This window comes from Balaenoptera borealis (assembly GCF_965194805.1).
Source record: "Balaenoptera borealis genome assembly, chromosome: 9".
NCBI classification, from domain to species: domain Eukaryota; kingdom Metazoa; phylum Chordata; class Mammalia; order Artiodactyla; family Balaenopteridae; genus Balaenoptera; species Balaenoptera borealis.
The window spans coordinates 50333984-50356299 of NC_138873.1; the positions used below are offsets into that span (position 1 = coordinate 50333984).

Sequence of the window (22316 nt, forward strand, 5' to 3'; positions counted from 1 at the left end):
GGAAGACAAGTCCTCTTAACTGGTTTGAAAACCAGTGGGACTGACAGCAGGGCTGTAAAAATCTAGACTCCACTTGTGAAGAGCACACACATGCTCGCTTACTCCTGAAACAAGGCAGAGGAAGCAGACTGAAACTGACCAGGATTCTGGCCAGCTTCCCACGACCGTGCGCTGGCCTGAGCTAAGCACTGGCTCCAGACTCTCTTGCTCTATGGAACACTAGGGTAAAGGTTGCTGCACCTGAGGAGGGTGTGCAACTCTGGGGGACAGAGCCAGCTTGGACCGGCAGGACACCTGAATGGGGCAAGGGCAGCCACTCCTGGTGCTCATGGAGGCAAAAAATTGGAAGCAATATGGAACTCTGACTGCTGTGCTGAGACTGCCCTAGTGTGCCCTGGCCTACAGCAGGCACCCACTCTGGCCCCTCTTTCTCCAGCACTGCTCCCCTCTGGGGTGAAGGTGCCAAAGCTGGGAGCGGGGAGAGCACACACTTAGAGGCAACAGAACCAGCTCAGACCTGACCCTCCAGCAACTTGGGATGTGACCCCACCACCGATAGGGTGGTGTAGGCCAATGAGCAGAGAGAAGCCCTGGTTCACACTTGGCTGTGGCTCCAACCCCTCCATCCCCAGGCCCACCTCTTACCAAGGTGATAGCTACCAGCACACCATGGGGGAAGACATGACTCATGCTCACAACAGATCTAGCTCTTGCACCAAAGCCACTGGGTACATGCAGACTGTATAGGGACACTCCCACAAAAGGACACCATTCAATACCAGGCTAGGTAACTATTTCACCTAATTTCATAGGGCAGAGAAAGTTAAGTGAAATGAGAAGATAGAGGAATTTCTTTCAAATAAAAGAACGAGGAAAAAAACCACAAAAAACAACTAAAGAAACACAGATAAGTAATTTACCAGACAAAGAGTTCAAACCATTAGTAATAAGAATGCTAACTGAACTAGGGAAAAGAATAGATGAACAAACTGAGAATTTTAACAAGGAACTAGAAAATATAAAAAGAAAACCAGTCAGAACAAAAGAATATAAAAACTGAAAAGCACTAAAAGGAATTAACAGCAGACTAGATGATGCAGAAGGACGCATAAGTGATCTGGAATATAGTATAATGCAAATCACCCAATCTAGGAAGTAAAAAAAAAAAAAAAGCAAATTTAAAAAATGAAAACAGTTTAAGGAACCTCTGAAACAACATCAAGTGTACAAATATTCTCATTATAGAGGTGCCAGAGGAAAAGAGAGAAAGGGGTCAAAAATGTATTTGAGAGACTTCCCTGGTGGTCCAGTGGTAAAGAATCCGCCTTACAATGCAGGGGACACGGGTTCAATCCCTGGTCAGGGAACTAAGATCCCACATGCGGCGCGGTGCTAAGCCCATGCACCACAACTACTGAGCTGGCATGCCTCAACTAGAGAGGCTGCGTGCCACAAACTACAGAGCCCATGTGCTCTGGAACCTGCACACCACAACTACAGAGCTGACACACCCTGGAGCCTGCGTGCCACAACTAGAGAAGAGAAAACCCGCATGCCACAACTAGAGAGAAGCCCATGTGCTGCAAAGAGCCCACGCGCCACAATGAAAGATCCCACATGCCTCAACGAAGATCCCACATGCTACAACTAAGACCCAATGCAGCCAAAAATAAATTTAAAAAAAATAAATAATAAATAAATCTTTTTTTAAAAATGTATTTGATGAAATTGACTGAAAATTTCTTGAACTTGAAGAAGAAACAGATATCCAGGCACAGGAATCACAGAGTCCCCAAAAAGATGAAGCCAAAGAGACCCACACCAAGACATATCACAATTAAAATGGCAAAAGTTAAAGAAAAAAAGAAAATTCTAAAGGTAGCAAGAGAAAAACAAGGAGTCACACACAAAGGAAATCCGATATGATTATCAGCTGATTTTCCTGCATAAACTTTGCAGGCCACAGGGAGTTGCATTATATATATAAAATGCTGAAAAAGAAAAACCTGTAACTGAGGATAATCTACCCAGCAAGATTATCATTCAGAATTGAAGGAGAGATAAAGAACTTCTTAGGCAAGCAAAAACTAAAACAGTTCATCAATACTAAACCTACCCTAAAAAAAATGTTAAAGGGTTTTCTCTAAGTGGAAAAAAAAAGGCTACAACAAGTAAGAATCTATAAGAAAGGAAAACATCACAATAGGAAAGAAATATATAGTAAAGACTGTGGATCAATCACTTAAATAAGCTAGTATAAAGATTAAAAGACAAAAAAAATTGTGAAATCAACTATAACTACAACAAACAGTTAAGGGATAAACATGAAGATATAAAACATGACATCAAAACACAAAACGTGGGGAGGAGAGTAAAAATATATAGACCTTTAGAATGTGTTTGAACTTAAATGACTACCAGTTTAAAACAAGTAGATATAGTCAATATGTCAACATATATGAACCACATGGTAACCACAAATCAAAAACCTACAACAGATACATAAAAATGATCAAGAAAGAAACACAAGCATACCACTAAAGAAACTATCAAACCACAGGGGAAGAAACTAAAAGAAGAGAGAAGAACTACAAAAACAACCAGAAACAAGTAACAAAATGGCAGTAAGTACAAACCTATCAATAATCACTTTAAATGTCACTGGACTTGGGCTTCCCTGGTGGCGCAGTGGTTGAGAATCTGCCTGCTAATGCAGGGGCCACAGGTTCGAGCCCTGGTCTGGGAAGATCCCACATGCCACGGAGCAACTATGCCCGTGAGCCACAACTACTGAGCCTGTGGGTCTGGAGCCTGTGCTCTGCAACAAGAGAGGCCACAATAGTGAGAGGCCCGCGCACCGTGATGAAGAGTGGCCCCCGCTTGCCACAACTAGAGAAAGCCCTCGCACAGAAACAAAGACCCAACACAGCCAAAAATAAATAAATTAATTAATTAAAAAAAAAATGTCAATGGATTGGACTTCCCTGGTGGCGCAGTGGTTAAGAATCCGCCTGCCAAGGCAGGAGACACGGGTTTGAGCCCTGGTCTGGGAAAATCCCACATGCTGCAGAGCAACTAAGCCCAAGCGCCACAGCTACCGAGCCTGCGCTCTAGAGCCTGCGAGCCACAACTACTGAGCCTGTGTGCCACAACTACTGAAGCCTGTGCACCTAGAGCCTGTGCTCCGCAACAAGAGAAGCCACATCAATGAGAAGCCCGCACACCGCAATGAAGAGTAGCCCCCACTCACCTCAACTAGAGAAAGCCCGTGCGCAGCAACAAAGACCCAACACAGCCAAAAATTAAAACAAAACAAAACAAAAAAAAAAGTCAATGGACTAAATGCTCCAATCAAAAGACACAGGGTGCCTGATCAGATTAAAAAACAAGACCCATCCATATGAGGCCCACAAGACACTCACTTCAGAGCTAAAGAAACACACACATTGAAAATGAACAGCTGGAAAAATATTTCATGCAAATGAAAACAAGAAAGCTGAGGTAGTAATACTCATATCAGACAAAATAGACTTTGAAACAGAGTCTATAACAAAAGACAAAGAAGGGCATTATATAACGATAAAGGGATCAATACAAGGGAGGATATAACATTCATTAACATATATTCACCTAATATAGGAGCACTTAAATATATAAAGCAAATATTAACAGACATAAAAGGAGAAATTGACAATAATACACTAGTTGTAGGGGACTTTAACACCCCACTTACATCAATGGACAGATCATCCAGACAAAAAAATCAGTAAGGAAACAGTAGTCTTAAATGACACATTAGACCCTTTGAAATTAATAGATATCCACAGGAATTTGCATCCAAAACCAGAAAAATACACAGTCTTTTCAACTGCACATGGAACACTCTCCAGGACAGACCACATTCTAGGCCACAAAACAAGTCTCAACAAATTTAAGTGCACAAAAATTATATCAAGCATTTTTTCCAGACACAACAGTAGGAAACTAGAAATGAAGTACAGGAAGAAAAACGGGAAAAACACAAACACATGGAGACTAAACAACCTGCTACTAAAAAACCAACGAGTCAATGATTCTATGAAGAAATCAAAGAGGAAATCAGAAAGTACCCTGAGACAAATGAAAATAAAAACACAACTTTCCAAGATCTACAGCACACAGCAAAAGCAGTCCTAAGAGGGAAGTTTACAGCAATATAGGTCTACCTAAGAAACAAGAAAAATCTCAAATAAACAACCTAACCTACCATCTAAAGGAATAAGGGAAAAAAGAACAAAGCTCAAAGTCAGCAGAAGGAAGGAAATAATAAAGATCAGAGATGAAATAGAAACAAACAAAAAAAAAGAAGAAGAAAAGATCAATGAAAACAAGAGCTGTTTCTTTGAAAAGATAAACAGAATTGATAAGCCTTTAGCCAGGCTCATCAAGAAAAAAAAAACCACAGGACCCAATCAAACAAAATTAGAAATGAAAGATGAGAAATAACAACCAATATCACAGAGATACAAAAAAATCTTAGGAGAATACTACTACAAACATTTATATGTTAACAAATTGGACAACCTAGAAGAAATGGTTAAATTTCTAAAAACGTACAATCTTCCAAGACTGAATCAGGAATAAATAGGCAATCTGAAAAGACAGATCACAGTAGTAAAAATGAATTTGTAATAAAAGAAAAACCTCCAAGGAGACAAAAGTCCAGGGCTAGATGGCTTTACAAGGGAATTCTACCAAACATATAAAGAGCTAATACCTAGCATTCTCAAATGATTCAAAAAATTGAAGAGAATGGAATAATCCCAAATTCATTCTATGATACTGAAATCAGACAACAACACTACAAGAAAAAAAGAAAAGAAAAGAAGATTACAGGCTAATATGTCGGATGAATATACATGCAAAAATCCTCAAGAAAATACCGAATTCAACAATACATAAAGAGGATCAGACACATGAGCAAGTGAAATTTATTCCAGGGATGCAAGGTGGTTCAATATCCACAAATCAATCAATGTGATACATCACATTAACAAAACAAAGGATAAAAATCACCTGATCATTTCAATAGATGCAAAAAAAGCATCTGACAAAATTCAACACCTTTTCATGGTAATAATTGTAATCAAAGTTCATACAGATGGGACATATCTCAACATAGAAAAGCAATTTATGACAAACCCACAGCTAACATCATACTCACAGTGAAAAGCTGAAATTTTTCCTCTAAGATCAGGAACAAGACAAAGATGCCCACTCTTGCTACATAGTATTGGAAGTCCTAGCCACAGCAATTATACAAGAAAAAGAAATAAAAGGCATCCAAATTGGAAGGGAGAAAGTAAAACTGTCACTATTTGCAGATGACATGATACTATATACAGAAAACCCTAACATCTCCACCAAAAAGCTATTAGAAATAATAAATGAATTCAGTAAAGTTGCAGGATACAAGATTTATACACAGAAATCTGTTACTTTTTTATACACTAATAATGATCTATCAGAAAGAGAAAGCAAGAAAACAACTTTGTTTAAATTCACATCAAAAAAATAAAATACTTAGGGTTAAATAAACTTAACCAAGGAGGTGAAAGACCTATACTCTCAAAACTATAAATATTGATGAATGAAATTAAAGATAATACAAAGTAATGGAAAGGTATCTTATATTCATGGACTGGAAGAACTAATATTGTTAAAGTGGCCATACTACTGAAAGCAATCTACAGATTTAATGCAATCCCTATCAAAATATCCATGACATTTGTCACAGAACTAGAACAAATAATTCTAAAATTTACATGGAACCACAAAAGACCCCAAATTGCCAAAGCAATCATGAGAGAAAAGAACAAAGCTGGAGGTATCAGTTGCCCTAACTTCAGACTATACTACAAAGCTACAATAATCAAAACAGACACAGATCAATGGAACAGAGAGCCCAGGAATAAACCCATGCACTTACGGTCAATTGATCTATGACAAAGGAGGCAAGAATATAAAATGGAGAAAAGATAGTTTCTTCAATAAGGGGTGCTGGGAAAACTAGACAGCTACATGAAAAAGAATGAAATTAGAACATTTTCTCACACCACATACAGTAATAAACTCAAAATGGATTCTCAACTTATATATAAGACCAGAGACTATAAAACTCCTAGAAGAAAACATAGGCAGCAATATTTTTTTGGATCTTTATCCTAAGGCAAAGGAAACAAAAGCAAAAATAAACAAATGGAACCTAACTAAACTTAAAAGCTTTTCACAGCAAAGGAAACTATCAATGAAATGAAAAGACAACGTACTGAATAGGAGGAAGTATCTGCCAATAATATGACTGATAAGGGGTTAATATCCAAAATATACAAACAGCTCATACAACTCCATATTAAAAAAACAAACAGCCTGATTAGAAATGGGCAAAAGACCTGAATAGACATTTTTCCAAAGAAGATATACAGACAGCCAACAGGCACATGAAAAGATGCTAATCATGAGAGAAATGCAAATCAAAACCACAATGAGATATCACCTCATACCTGTCAGAATGGCTATCATCAAAAAGAACACAAATTGGTGAGGATGTGGAGAAAAAAGAACCCTCTTACACTGTTGGTGGGAATGTAAATTGGTGCAGCTACTATGGAAAACAGTTTGGAGGTTCCTCAGAAAACTAAAAATAGAACTACCATATGACCCAGCAATTCCACTCCTGGGTATATATCTGAAGAAAACAAAAACACTAATTTGAAAAGATAATGCACCCCAATGTTCACAGCAGCATTATTTACAATAGCCAAGATACAGAAGCAACCTAAGTGTCCATCAACAAATGAATAAAGATGTGTGTGTGTGTGTGTGTGTGTGTGTGTGTGTGTGTGTGTGTGTGTGTGTGTATAAAATGGAATATTACTCAGCCATAAAAAAGAATGAAATTTTGCCATTTGCAACAACATGGATGCACCTGGAGGGTATTATGCTTAGTGAAATAAGTCAGACAGAGAAAGACAAACACTATATGTTATCACTTATATGTAGAATCTAAAAAATAAGACAAACGAATGAATATAACAAAACAGAAACAGACTCAAACAGATATAGAGAACAGACTAGTGGTTACCAGTGGGGAGAGGAAAGGGGGGAGGGGCAAGATAGTGGTAGGGAATTAAGAAGTACAAACTAGTATATATAAAATAAATAGGCCACAAGGATATATTGTATAGCACAGGGAATATAGCCAATATTTTATAATAAGTTTAAATGGAATATAATCTATAAAAATATAGAATAACTATGTTGTACACCTGAAACTAATATAACATTGTAAATCGACTATACCAATCTTACACAACCACTTTCAGAAAACAGAGGAAGGAACACTTCAACTCATTTTATGATGCCAGAGTTATCATGACACCAAAATCAGACAAAGATGTTAAAGAAAATGATAAATCAAAAGCTTGACCATAAAGGTTAAAATCCTTAACAAAGTATTAGCAAATAGAGTCTAGCAATATATGAAGACAATAACACAGCATGACCAAGTAATATATACCCAAAAACAAACAAAAAAAACTCAAGAGTTTTTTTTTTTAACATTTGAAAATGAATTAATGTAATCCACCATACTAAGCAAAGAAAGGAAATGCCATATACAGATGCAGAAAAAACATGTAACAAATTTCAACATCTATTCATGATTTAAAAAAAAAAGACCTCCTCCTGTTTGGGAAAAGCATCCTAGGAACTTATTTGGAAACAAGAATTTTTTAGAAGTCTGCTGCTCTAATCTACAGATCCTGGACCTCACCTGCAACATTTCCAGCCTCCAGCTAACCCAGCTCACAATCCAAGTTGGCTCTTGGCAATCTATCCTGTTTGTCCTGAATTCAGTGGTTTTTGCATACTGACAGACTCCTTGGTTTGTCTCAAGTCTGAAGTCAAGGGGAGATTCTGTCAGCAACCAAGGACCTCTGTTCAGTTCTGAATGGTGGGTTTTTCCTCCAATAGCAGGGCTTGTCCCTATACTTGTGCTCCTAAGTGTATAGTTATATAGTTAAACCACCCCACCAGATTGTCCCTATTTGTTGAATATATTGTGCAGTGTTAAATACATTGCACCCTTAAAGCTGTCTGTTCCTTTATCTTTATTTCAAAAATCTGAACATATGGCCAGCATATACTTGAGCTCATTGTTGGTGAAATTTAAATGTCAACAAAATAGTATACTCATTAAAAAACTTTTTTAAATAAAATAAAATTTTTAAAAAACCTCTCAGTGAACTAGTAACGGAAAGAAATCTTCCTCAACCTGATAAAGGGCATCTATGAAAATCTACAGCTAACATCACACTTAATGGTGAAAGACTGAATACTTTCCCTCTAAGATCAGGAACAAAACAAGAAAATGTCTGCTCTCACCACTTCTATTCAACTTTGTACTAGAAGTCCTAGCCAGGGTCATAAGACAAGAAAAAAATAAATAAAAAGCATCCAGACTGGGAAGGAAGAAGTGTTCCTCTTCCTAAATGATAGAAATATTCATGTAGAAAATGCTAAGGAAATGACAAAAAAGCTACTAGAATAAGTGAGTGTGATGAGAAAAAACACTATTTTGAGTTGCTGCCTAGGTATTTTACAGTGTTCTACCCTGCTCATACCAACAGTGCGGACATTTAGATAAACACCAAGCTTCGGAGTCCTGCCATAAATTCCTGCTTTGCTTTTCCCAGGGCACCTTTTAAAACAGTCACTTAGAGCTAAGCCCTCAAAAAGTTAGTGATCTCTACCCCAACCACCTTAAATGTACTAGGTGCTTGCTACCCTGCTTTCTATCTCCTGTTTGCTTGTGAACTGAGATGGAGGACTGCCCTTCCCCCGGTTCACTGTGCCTCCCCCCAACATTTCTGAGATATATAAGTAATCAATTTTGTGACTCTACTTCTTTTGTGTGGATGTATTCGAACTATGCCTTCAATCAAAACAAGCTCATGGTTTCATGTCCCCAGAGTGAGAGCTCAGATACTGAGAGAGCTACCTGCCAAACCCCTGTGGATGGCTTGTGCCCCCTCATTCAGCAAGTCATAATCTGCATATTCTTAATTCAATACACCAGCTCCAGCTTCTCAACACAGTGAGTTTAGCAAGGTTTCAGGATATAAGATCAATATATAAAAAGCAATTTCTATATACTAGCAATGATCAATTGTTAAATCAAATTTAAAATTCCATTTGCAATAGTATAAAAGTTCACAAAATACTTAGGAATAGGTTTTTTAAAGACATATAAAACTTCTACACTGAAAACTACAACATATTGCTGAGAAAAAGTAAAGACCTATTAAATGGAGAAATACACCATGAATTGAAAGATTCAATATTATCAAGATTCAGTTCTCCCCAAATCTGATTTATAGATTCAATGAAATCCAAATCACAATCCCAACAGGCTTTTTATTATAAATTGATAAGCTGACTGTAAAATTCATATGGAAATGCATAGGATCTAGAAGAGGCAAAACAACTTTGGAAAAAAATAAAGTTGGAAAACTTACACTTCCTGATCTCAACACTTATTATAAAACCATAATAAGCAAGACAAGTTGGAAATGCCATAAAGAAGAACAAATGGATCAATGGAACAAAATAAAGAGTTTAGGAATCAATTCACATTTCTTCAACTAATTTTTCACAAGAATACCAAAAAATTCAATAAAATAAAGGATAATCTTTTCAACAAATGAGGCTGGACAATTGATGTATGGAAAAAAGTGAACCTCAATCCCTGTGGTTGCCAGCCTCCAAGAACCCTTAAAGACTCTCATCTCTTGGTATTCATGCCCTCGTATAGTCCCCTACCACAGAACAGGGCTGGTCTGCATGAACAATAGGATATTGCAGAAATGATGGCGTGTGACTTCTGAGGCTAGGTCACAAAAGGCATTGCAGCTTCGCCCTTGTTTCTCTTGGATCATTCTTCCTGGACAAATCCAGCTACCACATCATAAGGACACTCAAGGAGTCCTATGGAAATGCCCATTAGGTGAGGAACTGAAGCCTCTTGTCAACAACCAGCTCAACTGCCAAGCATGTGAGTGAGCCATATTGGAAGTAAATCCTCCAGCCCAGTCTAGAGGACTGTAGCCCACCTGACATCTGCAACTTCATGAGATCCTGAGTAAGAAGCTCTCAGCTAAGTCACACCCAGATTCCCAATCTACTGAAACTGTGAAATACGAAATGTTTGTTATTGTTTATATATATATATATTTTTTTAAATAAATTTATTTATTTATTTTTGGCTGTGTTGAGTCTTCGTTTCTGTGCGAGGGCTTTCTCTAGTTGCCGCGAGCGGGGGCCACTCTGCATCGCGGTGCGCGGGCCTCTCACTATCTCGGCCTCTCCTGTTGCGGAGCACAGGCTCCAGACGCGCAGGCTCAGTAGTTGTGGCTCACGGGCCCAGTTGCTCCACGGCATATAGGATCTTCCCAGACCAGGGCTCGAACCCGTGTCCCCTGCACTGGCAGGCAGATTCTCAGCCACTGTGCCACCAGGGAAGCCCCTTTGTTATTGTTTAAAGCCATTAAGTTTGGAGGTAATTTGTTACACCACAATAGATAAGTAATGCAATCCCTGCATCACACCATACACAAAATTAATTTAATATGAAACACACCCCTAAAAGTAAAGTTAAAAGTATAAATCTTTTAGAGGAAACATAGGAAAATATCTTTGTGCTCAGGGAGTAGGCAAAGGTTTCTTAGATAGGACACAGAAAGCAATAACTATGAAAGAAAAAAACTGATAAATTATACTTCATTGAAATTAAAAACTTCTGTTCATCAACAGATTGCTAACACAATGTGTATATATGTATATAAAATTTTATATATATATACATAAAATCATCACATTGCACACCTTAAATATCTTACAATTTTGTTTGTCAATTATACCTCAATAAAGCTGAAAAAAAGATCATTAATAAAATGTATAGGCAAGCCGCTGACTGAAAGAAAATATTCACAATACATATATCATGAAGGACTTGATTCCATAATATATAAAGAACTCCTACAAATCAATAATAAAAAGGCAAACAGTCTAATTTTTTAAAGTGGGCAAAAGACTTGAACAGACACTTCAAAAAGGAAGATATAAAAATAGCCAATAAGTACATGAAATGATGCTCAACATCACTAGTCATTAGGGGAATGCAAATTAAAACCATAATAAGATGCCATTATACACCGTTAGAATAACTAAAACTAAAAAGACTGACAACACTAAATGCCGGCAATGATATGGAGCAATGGAGACTTTTATACCTTGCTGATGGGAGTGTGAAATGGTGCAACCACCTAACATCAATCCTGTGACCAGCAATTTCATTTAGAGGTATTTACCCAGGAGAAGTGAAAACATATGTCTACAAATATAACTGTTCAAGAATGTTCACAGCTGTCTTATTAACAACAGTCTAAATGTGGAAACAGTCTAAGTCAATAGGGAAAACATATAAACAAATTGTGGAATATGTATACAATGGACAACTATTCAATAAGAAGAAGAAACAAACTACTGATACACACAACAACATGGATGAACCTCAAAGACATTATGCTGAGCAAAAGACACTAGATGAGTGTGTACTGTACAATTCCATTCACATAAAATTCTTGAACAGACATATCTAATCTAACATTTAAAAAACAGAATATTAGTTGCCAGGAAGGGAAAGGGGGCAGTTGACTGGATAGGGACACAAGGGAACTTTCCGCAGCAACATAAGCGTGTGGTTAACACATGTATACTTCTGTCCGAATTCTATAGCTTAGATTTGTGCATTTCGATTTACATAAATTTTAAAGAAAAAGAACCATATAAAATAATAAGTTGTGGGTGGGAAGTGGAACAAGTTACAGATAATAGAGGATGGCAGAATGTTGGTAATTTTGGAGCTGGGTGATGGCTAGATGGGAGTTTATTATACTATTCTGTTTACTTTGTATTTGCTTGAAATTTCCATAACAAAGCTAAAAACAGAAAGCCAAACACATAAACCATAAACCCAATGTTTAGCTGATTCATCTGAAATACAATTACTCTGTCAAATTGCTGTAAAAGTTTCTAATCACTCTCTATTTCTATATGTAATTTGTTGCCATCCAGTTACAAACTATCTATGCCTGGCACCAGCTGCCAGCCCACACTATTCAACAGCACTGTCCTAACCTGTTTTGCCTCATTTTTCTTCTTCACCAAATAATAACAGGAATAGCAACAACATTTGCCCCTTAGAAGTTTTATGAGGATTAAATAATAAAGTATGTAGAGTGCTTTGACCAGTGCCTGGCATAGAACTCTTCCAAAAGCATTAGCTATTAGTCTCATTAATACAACCTGCTACCATTTGTTTTTAATTCCTAGGATCTATTTAGTTGCCAGTAACTAAACAGGCAACTAAGAGATACAGAGTTTACTCTCCTCAGAATGGGAGCCACTGAAGGGTTCTGAGCAGAAAAGTCCTATAATATGAATTGTGCTTTAGAAAGAACACTCACATCTCAGCCAGTCCTCATGAATGTTCAGCTTATTAATGGGCTGAAATTTCTGTGTTTTAAATATAGTATGTATGTTTCTACCTAGGGACATTTATCAGCACTTGTACAGAAAGCAGAAGGTTTTGTTTCAAAATGATACTTCTGTACAGCTCTCCTCAGAGGACAACTGAAGATATTTGCAAATACAGTATATTAGGTAATTTCATCTTCTGGTCTGGATCTAATCAAATGAAGTTGTCACCAAAACTAATTTAGGGTCAACAGTGTTTCTACACTAATGATGACCTGAGGCAGACAAGCTATTAGGACCCTGTTATAACTGAGAAACTGTTAGGATAAGTACCTTCTTATACTCTTCTATCTAGTAGATACAACCCAAGTTCCACTGACCGTGCCTTATAAGACACTCTATAGCACAAGGAAGAGTACTGTGCACGTTTCCAGCACATGCAATCTTGTTACCATAAAGTGTAATTTAAACACAGACCCTAATATCACTGTTACCCCAATTTTAAAAAGTATACTTTATTTTCCAACCACACAAACGACAAAGTACGTATGTCTATAAACACCATTCCCTAAATTTTAGGGAACTAGTAACCTAAACGTAAAAACGAATCTGCTTATTCTACTAGCAACTATTTTCATGGCAATTTGAAGTAATAAAACAAAATAAAATGTGTTGGAAAAAAGTCAAGAGAAAAGCAAAATAATGTTACCCCAACAAATCAACTGTCTTTAAACAGAATAAGTTTTTCTTTCCTTTCAAATAAAGAGAACCAAAAATGTCAGCAATAAAAGCGCACGTAATTAACATAAATCATAGCGATGCTATGCCATGGAATAGGAAAACAGACAAGTTACCGATTCACAGGTCAAAAACATTCTCCATACCCCTGCCTGTATTGTAACCAGTGAACTGTAGAACTCTAAGACTTCCTGAAAGTTGCAAAGAATTCAGTAACTCGTATAAAACCTCATTAACAGTTACTGAGATACCACAAACACCTGTTGCCAGTGTGTTCCGACCGTGGCTTTTAAGTGGAAATGTTTACGTGCAAAAGCCCTGGGTGCGATAACTGGGCGAAGCCCCCTCAGGCATATTCCCGCCGCTGGGATTAGGGAATTGGGAAAATGGGGGGGCTGGGGGGGAAATGCTGCCTCTGCCCCACACCTGCTCGGCCGCCATCCTCCCGCCCGCGCTCCACTGCGCAGAGTACTCACAGCTCTAGTCTCGTACAGGACCAGTTTCTGAACCGAGCTGATAATGGGGGCGGCGGCTGCGGGCATGGCCCGAGCTAATGGGGGCCCCCACGGCAGGGACCCAGGCCGCGGCCCAGGTTGTGGCAGCCTCTGGACTGCCCCAGGAGACTCGAAGAGAAGACGTCTCAGACCCTGCACCCCAGCTTCAGCCGGGAAAAACACCGCCTGGGCAATAAATACATAGACGACCAACTAATACTGCTTAAGTGTTTCCGCATCCTACGCCCCACCTCCAGGCAAGCCCAGCCCCAGGCACGGAGGGGGCGGGGCTGGAGGGTGCACCATAGAGAGGTCGTGTAGAGGTTCCCAGAACCTGCGTACTGCCGAGGGAGGAAGCAAAGAGCGCCATCTTTGGTACTGGCAAGAGAAAAAGTGGGCGGGGAAAAGAGCTGCTGGTTTAGTTGAATCTCTCGTTTATCTGGTCCTTCTCTTTAGAAAAGTGGATCTTTTGGGACTGGATTGCTTCTTTTGAAGAGGTTCTCCGAGTTGCAGATAGATCCATTCCCAAGTTGGTCTGTTTTTCCCTGCCTGCTTCTGCCCTTGAGTTCTTGGAAACCTACAACGTTCTTTCACTGAGTGTCTGTGTTTCCCCCCCGCCCTCGCTCTCTTTGTTGTCTATTTTACCCTTAGGAGGGTCAACAAAACCCACATTGTCCAGAGGGTGTGTGGTTCAAGCAATTTTTTTTGAATCATCTAAAGTTGGAAATTTCCAACTTTGCCACATACTTGTGCACGAGGTTAACCATCTGTAAATTCTAAAAATGAACTGCCGAGTGTAATGCAGTGCAGTGTAGCACTGGCTTTGCAGTTCTGCATTAAAATAAGGTTTCTTCCTTTGGATGTGCGTGAACATAAATAGACAATACATGTACCTTCTTTGACCATCACCTTCCATTTTTGTGAAAAGAGTGTATTCTAATTATGAATACAAAATTAGGTACAAAAGTGAATATTGAAAATGAGAAAATAAATCACAGCCCCACCTCCCGAGACCCCGCCCCCCGAGAGGCTTTGCGCTCTTCTCAGCTCTGGGTTCCCTTGGCAACCGCTCAGCAGATCCCTTGGCAACCGCTCCACAGAGAGTCCCGGGAGGCGGCTAAGGCCTGCTGGTGTGGTCCGCTGGGGTCCGCTGCGGCCAGGTAAGTAGGGGTCGGAGCCCACCGCTCAGATGCATGTGGGTGTCGCACGAATGGGATCCCACCTCCTGTGGGAACCCCAGACCAGTTCCTTTTCTTGCAAAACTAAACTTCGGGATCTCCGTAAATTCCGCTTTTTAAACCCACTTCCCTTTTCAAGTATCAATGTCTTCATTCCACAGATAAGTACTGAGCACCTACTGTGAGATGTAAGATGTACTCTAGCGACAGCTAACCCAGCCTAGGCAGAAGTGCTAGGTTTCCCAGGAGATGGGCCCCCTGTTAACCGCAGAACCCACTGCTAGAGGATTTCTCAACTGCTATAAGTGTAAGGAAACTTTAAAATTTAAAATCCATAATGTGGCATTAGGGATTATATTGTAAATTCAAAATTGAGAAATTACAAATTTTTTAAATTAATATTTAATTATTTATTATTTTACATTTTCTTTCATAGTTTGGGACCCTTTTTATTAAGAACTAGAAAGATGGCCATGTCAGTTCTGGCATTTTGCATTGACTTAGATCTTTTAACTGGGAAAAATATTTAGTTCTGTTCCACTTCATAATGGAAACCAACTCTCCTGAACATGAGTTAAGTATTTGCACAATGTTTTTATTTAGGATAACAACTCGAAATAACTATAGAACTCTGGTTTTCCAATATTTAGTTTTCAATTATTATGTTATACTATAATTAAGGACTTTCATTCGAAACTGGTCTTAGTTTTGTTCACCCAGAAGTAGATCCTGAGACAAAATTTGAGGGCAAATCGTTTACATGGGCAATAATCTAGCAAACAACAGCAGGAAAGGGAAGGAAGCTAATAAAGGGAATATTATCAAGCAAATTTCTCTGTGGGCTGAATTCACTGGGGAATGCTTGGATGTCTGTCCCAGTTATTCCTTGTAAGGAGAAAGGGAGCTGGGGTATTTATTCACCAACTCCCATCAGTTATTGGTTGAGGGCTGCTATGGCAGGACATTAATTCCCCATAACTTCTAGTCTGCCCTGTGCTCAGGCAGAATAAGTTCTGGCAGCTAGAAAGAGTCCTTAGACAAAGAGTCCTTAGACAAAGAATCACACATGCCAGCACTTGGAAGTTGGGCTGGCCATCCTGGAAAAGGCACATATCAAGTGGATAGGGGCAGGGCACTAATAACATCTGCTACGTTCCACTCTTTGTGCCACTCATAGCCACTCCCCTCCCCACACATTAAATTTCCAACACCTTGTCACTGGTTCTTCAAGGCGGTGTCTGGTCCCAGTTTCTAAAAGAAAAGGAAGCACAAAAATACAGATATCTCCCTGCCCCCAATTATGCAGCAGCAACTACCTCCACCTGCCAGTGCAGTAACTCCTTATACAAGGGTGTGACTCATTGGGGATCACCATATATCATGTTTGTTACACCACTCTCATAGCCCCATTCACATGCTTCTTCCCCAGAGCTCTTCTTTCTCTTATCATCCAGTCTTGCTCCTTCCAGGCCCTGCACCAAGCCATTCAGCACTGTTCTCCAAATTGAGGACCTAGGAATACTGCTTAAAGCCCTACCCGCCAGGAGGATTTCCCCTAATCACCATCTCTCAGGGCTACACCTGAATGGGACTAAAATCTGAAAGCATTCCATTTACAGTTTGCACCAATATATCGTGATTCATCCATGATTTTTTTTTCGTTTTTTTATCAGCTGTTCCTAGGGAATGCCATATGAGGTATAAGCCAAGAGACATTGGTGAGCCAGAGATAGGTGACATGGGGGTGTCTAGGCTGCTTGCTTATGAAATGTATTTGGCCTGATCCCAGTGTTCCATTTTTCTCATTCAGTGGATTACTGCTGTGCCTGCCCAACTTGAGGACTTGTCTGACATACCCAGCTCATGATGGGCACTTCTGTGTGACGTCCCATGGCCAGGCATTCTAAGATTCCAAAAGGTGTCCTACCACCACAGCTACCTCTAGCATCGTGGGATCTGGCCAGGTATATGGCCCATGAAGCAAGGCCTCGGGCACCATAGCCTGAAACTGCTGCAGAGCTCTCTCTTGCTCTTGGTCCCACTCCAAACTGACAGCTTTCCAAGTCAACCCTTAAATGGATCAGAGCAGTATTCCCAAATGTGCTACATGCTGTCTCCAAAAACTAAAGAGACTTACAAAATATTGCACCTCTTTTTTAGAGGTAGAAGGTGTAAGGTACAGTAACTTGTCCTTTACCTTGGAGAGAATGTCTCAGAATGTCCCAGACCACTGGCCTTTTAAAACTTCACCAATATAACAGGTCCTCGAATCTTTGTAGGTTTATTTCCCACTTTCTGCTGCCCACACGTCTTAGGAGGGCATCCGGAACACTTGCTACGTCCCGCTCACCAGGTCTGATATTGTCAATATTGTGGATCAACAAGACCCCTTTGTACTATATTTGTTACAAAGAGCAGGAGAGTTCCCGGGGTAAGACTAAATGTCCATTGCTGACTGTTCTAAGTAAATACAGACTGCTTCTGATCCTCCTCCTTGATGTGTATTGAAAAAAAATGCATTTTCCAGCTGAGTAGCTACATAGCAAGTATAAGAAGCTGTGTCCGTCTAGTAAAGTTCTCTGCACAGCAGTTGCAATTGGGGCTGCCCCTAGTTAAGTTTACAGTGGTCCAATATCATCTGCCATGATCTGGTTTTTGCAGAAACTCAGACTAGAGAATTAAACAGGACGATGCATCTTTTAAATAGTTTTGGGGTAGCACTCTTCCATTTCATTCAGGATGATTTACTATTGTTTATCTAGGGCAGAGGCTAAGGAGCAGGTGTGCAGTTTCATGATCTTCCACTTGGCCTTTTCAATGACAGCGGCCCTTATTCCACAGTTAGGGAATCCCTGTGAAGGTGTTTCCAGCTGCAATCCCTGTTATGCACTCAAGGACCAGGAAAATAACCACCGAGTGATCCTTCAGACCCTTTGGATGCACTGTAAGACAGACTTGAGCCAAGGTTCCATTTATCACTGGTTCTCCATTCACCCTCACTCTAATACGAGGCTATGATGGCATTTTGGATCTGCTGGTATTGATGTCAGCTGAGACCCTGTGTCCTATAACTGTTGAAAGAGGAGAATATTCCTATTTCCGCAGTGTCTATTTCTCTGGTTAATGGTTGTAGGTTCTCTTGGGGAAGGATTGGGGAATCCCTATTATAAATACTTGCTATGGAGTTGTAGGCCAGATCCTCGAGGACTCCTTGCCGTCCCTTCAGTCAGTGGGCTCTGGAATCATGAACAAGGAATCATGATTTCCACTGTGGCTGCTGACATCAGCCTTTGGTTCACTTGCCCTTTTTCGTTTTTAGAAATGTAAGTTAATCAACACTTTCATCGACTGCTCCTCTGTCTCACCCCTGGGGTGCCCATGGTTTATCACTATCACCGCAGATCTCTGTGGGTCTTGCTTGTGGCCATTCTGGGCTTGCTGCCCATTATAGTAATTATACTTACTTTGTTTCTGACAGTTAAGGGCTGCCACCTGGCCTCTGCTCTTCCAGACCCCGTCATCCCCACTGACACATGAGAACCCAGTATCATAGCGGCCTCTCCCTTACTTTAAATCCTGGCCCAAAAAAGGACAGCCACCACTGAGCTTCTTAATGATGCCAGCGCTCCCTTACTAGCTCATTCCTTAACATCTTAATGAAAAGAGTGCCCTCTGTCCATCCCAAAGAGCAGAGTAGGCTGATGGTTCTCTGGCCTAACATAATAAATCCATTTAACATGCCACTTCTGTGAGTATTTAACACCTGCCTCTGTGCCCTGTCAAGGCAGTTCTGGCATTTACACCTCATTGTTTTTTTCCAAGCTTCAAGTAACCTTACCAGCAGTGAATTAGGACTTGCTCCAGATGTCCTAGCTAGGATGTTAAACTATGAGTCGTGGGAGACAGCCCACTATCAATAAACTCCTATCCAGTCTGCATTCCCCTCACCTGACACCCTCAAGATCTTTCCAAGGCCTGTTCTCCTGGGTCCTGTTGGTACATCATAGCCAGGCCCCGGAGCTCTTTAGGTGCATAACACCTTTCTTCCTGTCCAGTGCCTCCCCAGTTGGGCTGGGCTGACACTTGACCCCAGTTACTGCTCTAGAAGCTATGAGGGGAAATAAGCTTGTATAAGTCGAGCATTGTCTTCTGAGGCATCTGCCTCAGGTGAGGCACGGAGAGGCTGCTCTCTTCCATAAATGAGAAGGTTACTTCTGTTAATGCAGAGCATTTGGGGGTAATCTTGGGGTTCAAAACTCAAGGTACTTAGACATCCAACTAGATATCCCCATTCCAGGCCTTATCACCCTGGTTTTAGTGTGCTTTACGGAGACTCCTTAATAAATGCATTATCTCTCTAAGAGGTTTAGATGCATTTTCTCCTTTACAACTACATTTTATACTAGCATTACTTATTTTGATGGTATTTTTTAAAAACTTGAAATTTCAGCCCTTTAGTTCATGAAGTTTTCATCTCAAATTTTTTTAATATACTAGTAATACTTCTTACTACATCTTATTTCATATTGTCATATTAAAATAATATTGGCATATTAAGCCCATTTGAATATTCTTAACTTCCACAGAGAAATGTAATCATATCGCATTTACCTGGAAGTATATAGCCCCCTCCAATCTATTTTTCATTGTTCTGTGAACAATGTCCCAGATCACTGGGACAAAGTTTTGTTCCATTTTTCAAGTCTATTCATTAAAGTATTTTCATAAGGTTTTGTAACTTTTCCATAAAGGGCTTGTATATCTTTTGTACTATTTAATCCTGTTTATTTTATATTTTTACTGCTAAGTCATATATATATTTGGTTAAATTTTCTAGCTATTTTTGATATATAGAAATGCAACTGAATTTTGTATAATGATTTTGAATTCAGCAAATTGGATTATCTTACTAATTCTTAAAATTTATCTGTGACATATTTGGGTTTTCTATGTAGACAGTCATATCAACTGGGAATAATTACACTTTTCTTTCTTTTGTCTTAAAAAGAACATTTTAAATATTTAATCATTAAATATAAGGGTGTCTTTCATTCATACCCTTTATCAATAAAAGAAGTTCCCTTCTATTGTTAGTTGCTAAGAGGTTTATCTTTTATTGAACATTAAAGGGTGTTGAATTGTCTCATACTATTTCTACATCTATTAAGATAATCATATAGTTTTTGTCCTTAAATTTATTTTAATATGATAAATTAATTTTCTCATACTAACCATCCTTGAATTCCTGGGGAAACCCAACTTGGCCATAATGTTATTATCTTCTTCATATATTGCTAGATTCAACTTGCTAATAGTTTGATTAGGGTTTTTAAAAATCTTGTTCATGAATGAAGTTTGCATATAATTTTGCTTTTTTGCACTATTCTCTGGTTTAGGTATGGAGGTTATATGAGAGACATAAATTAAGTAAGAAGTCTCCACTTTATCCTTTTTCTGAAAGAGTGTCTATAAGATTGCAAGACTTGGAGCACTTCAATAAAACCATCTGGTTTCCTTATTGGAAGATTTTTAGTCACTGATTCAGTTTCCTTAATGGTTATAGAACCACTCAAGTTTTCTCTGTTTCCTAAGAAGCTGATTTTTCTAGTAATTTGTCAATTTTGCCTAAGTTTTCAAATTTGTTTGGGATAACTTTATGATAGCCTCTTATTATCTATGTATCTGCAACATTATTTTCTCTGTGGTCCTTCCTCCTATGTCTAATATTGTTTGATCAAGTAGACAGTAAATCAGTAAGCATTATGGAAGATTTAACCAATAAAATTCACAAACTTGATGTAAACAACATTTAAAGAACACTACATCAAACAAATATAAATTGTGTATCCTTTTCAAGGATGTAGACAATTTTTTTGAAAATTACCATGTGGTAGGCCATAAGGCAAGACTCAACAAATTTCAAAGAATTAATATAATATGGAGAACAGTCTCTGATTATAATGAAAGAAATCAACAACAAAGAAAACGTAGGAAAATCTTAGTTTTGAGATGTGAGAAAACACACCTCTAAAAAACTAATGTCTAATATTGTTTAATTGTGCCTTCTATCATCTGTTCTTGATCAGTCTTGACAGAGTTTTCTATTTGTAAATCTCTTCAAAATACCACTATTTAGCTTTGTTGACCTTCTTTATATAATGTTTTTCTATTTTATTAATTTTTAATATATATTTTTCTATTTTTCTTTTTATAACTTCTTAAATTGTGAGCTTATATATTTTGTTATATATTATGTTCATTATTTTTCAGTTCTACATATTTTCTCATTTCCATTACGATTTCTAATTAGAGCCATTAGTAGGCTCTACACACATACCCATTGACAAATTTATATGTGTATACACATATAACATATTTAATTTGATTTTTTAAAGCATTTGCTATTGGGTTTTTGTTTGGCTGGTTGTGTGTACACTAATTTGATCTTTAATAGAATACACACATCAAAACATACATGTGAATATATACATGTATGTATTTTTTCCTTAATTTAGTCTTTCAAAGATACTTTATTTTAGCTGTCTTATATAGCATATAGCTGGCCTTTGCTTTCTGTCTCAAACTATGAACCTATTATTGTTTTAATAGATCAGTTTAACTTATTTGCCATTATTGGCAAAATCCATCTCTTAGTGGCGTGGAACGGCTTCTGGGCTAAGTAAATTCACAGAATAGTCTAGTTCTCCCTAACCTGCCTTCCTGTTCCTCCTAAATTAGGCACTTTAACAATCTTACTCTTTCTTACTGTAGTATTTTGTATTATGACTTCTCAAGAGAAGACAGAAGAGCATCCTTTTGTGGATATATTTAATGAAGATGAAGCTGACAAAAACTTTATGTTGTCTAAACCTGTTTGCTTTGTTGTATTTGGGAAACCAGTAAGTTATCTCTTCTAACTTATTATTTAATATGTTTTTTAATTTTTAAAGTCATAATCTCATGTTACCATACAAGATTGAAAACCACAGAGTGTGCTAATTTTTTTGAGTGTTTGTTAGACTTTCACTGTATGACAAACTCTGATATAGTATTGGTTGTAAATTATAACTTTCTCTCCTTTTGTACACTATTATTGAAAAGGAACCTAGATTGTATTTATCTTTGCTTTTATATTATGAATAAATTAACTCATCAAAGCACTGCACCATGACAATTGTTAGTAGTATGTGATCCAAGGTTATTTCACACTTAACTTTCATATAAAACTTTCTGTGAAATTTGTTGTGAGGCTCTCTGGATATGTGAAGACAGGACACTAAAGAGACAAATGGAGGATACTCTCATTAGTGTCTAAAGCTCCTGAGAGGGG

General features: G+C 38.5%; 2 protein-coding genes across 7 annotated transcripts in view; one reads left to right on the forward strand and one right to left on the reverse strand.

The window, feature by feature from the left end:
* FIG4 (FIG4 phosphoinositide 5-phosphatase) overlaps nucleotides 1-14084 on the reverse strand; it is a 130483-nt gene extending 116399 nt beyond the window's left edge. For 2 of the 3 annotated variants that reach the window (XR_014248192.1, XR_014248193.1), the window contains exon 1: nucleotides 13791-14084. Coding sequence is in view for 1 of the 3 variants with exons in the window: in XM_082404734.1 (XP_082260860.1) it covers nucleotides 13791-13856 (66 nt within the window). In the remaining 2 variants the exon portion in view is untranslated. The remainder of the gene's footprint in view (nucleotides 1-13790) is intronic. The other variant, XM_082404734.1, reaches the window with a different exon arrangement.
* Nucleotides 14085-14892: 808 nt separating this feature from the next.
* Nucleotides 14893-22316, forward strand: part of AK9 (adenylate kinase 9) — a 119997-nt gene continuing 112573 nt past the window's right edge. For all 4 annotated transcript variants that reach the window (XM_082404706.1, XM_082404707.1, XM_082404708.1 and 1 more), the window contains exons 1-2: nucleotides 14893-14968; nucleotides 21758-21885. In XM_082404706.1, coding sequence (XP_082260832.1) covers nucleotides 21769-21885 — 117 coding nt within the window. In that variant the 5' untranslated portion in view covers nucleotides 14893-14968; nucleotides 21758-21768. The remainder of the gene's footprint in view (nucleotides 14969-21757; nucleotides 21886-22316) is intronic.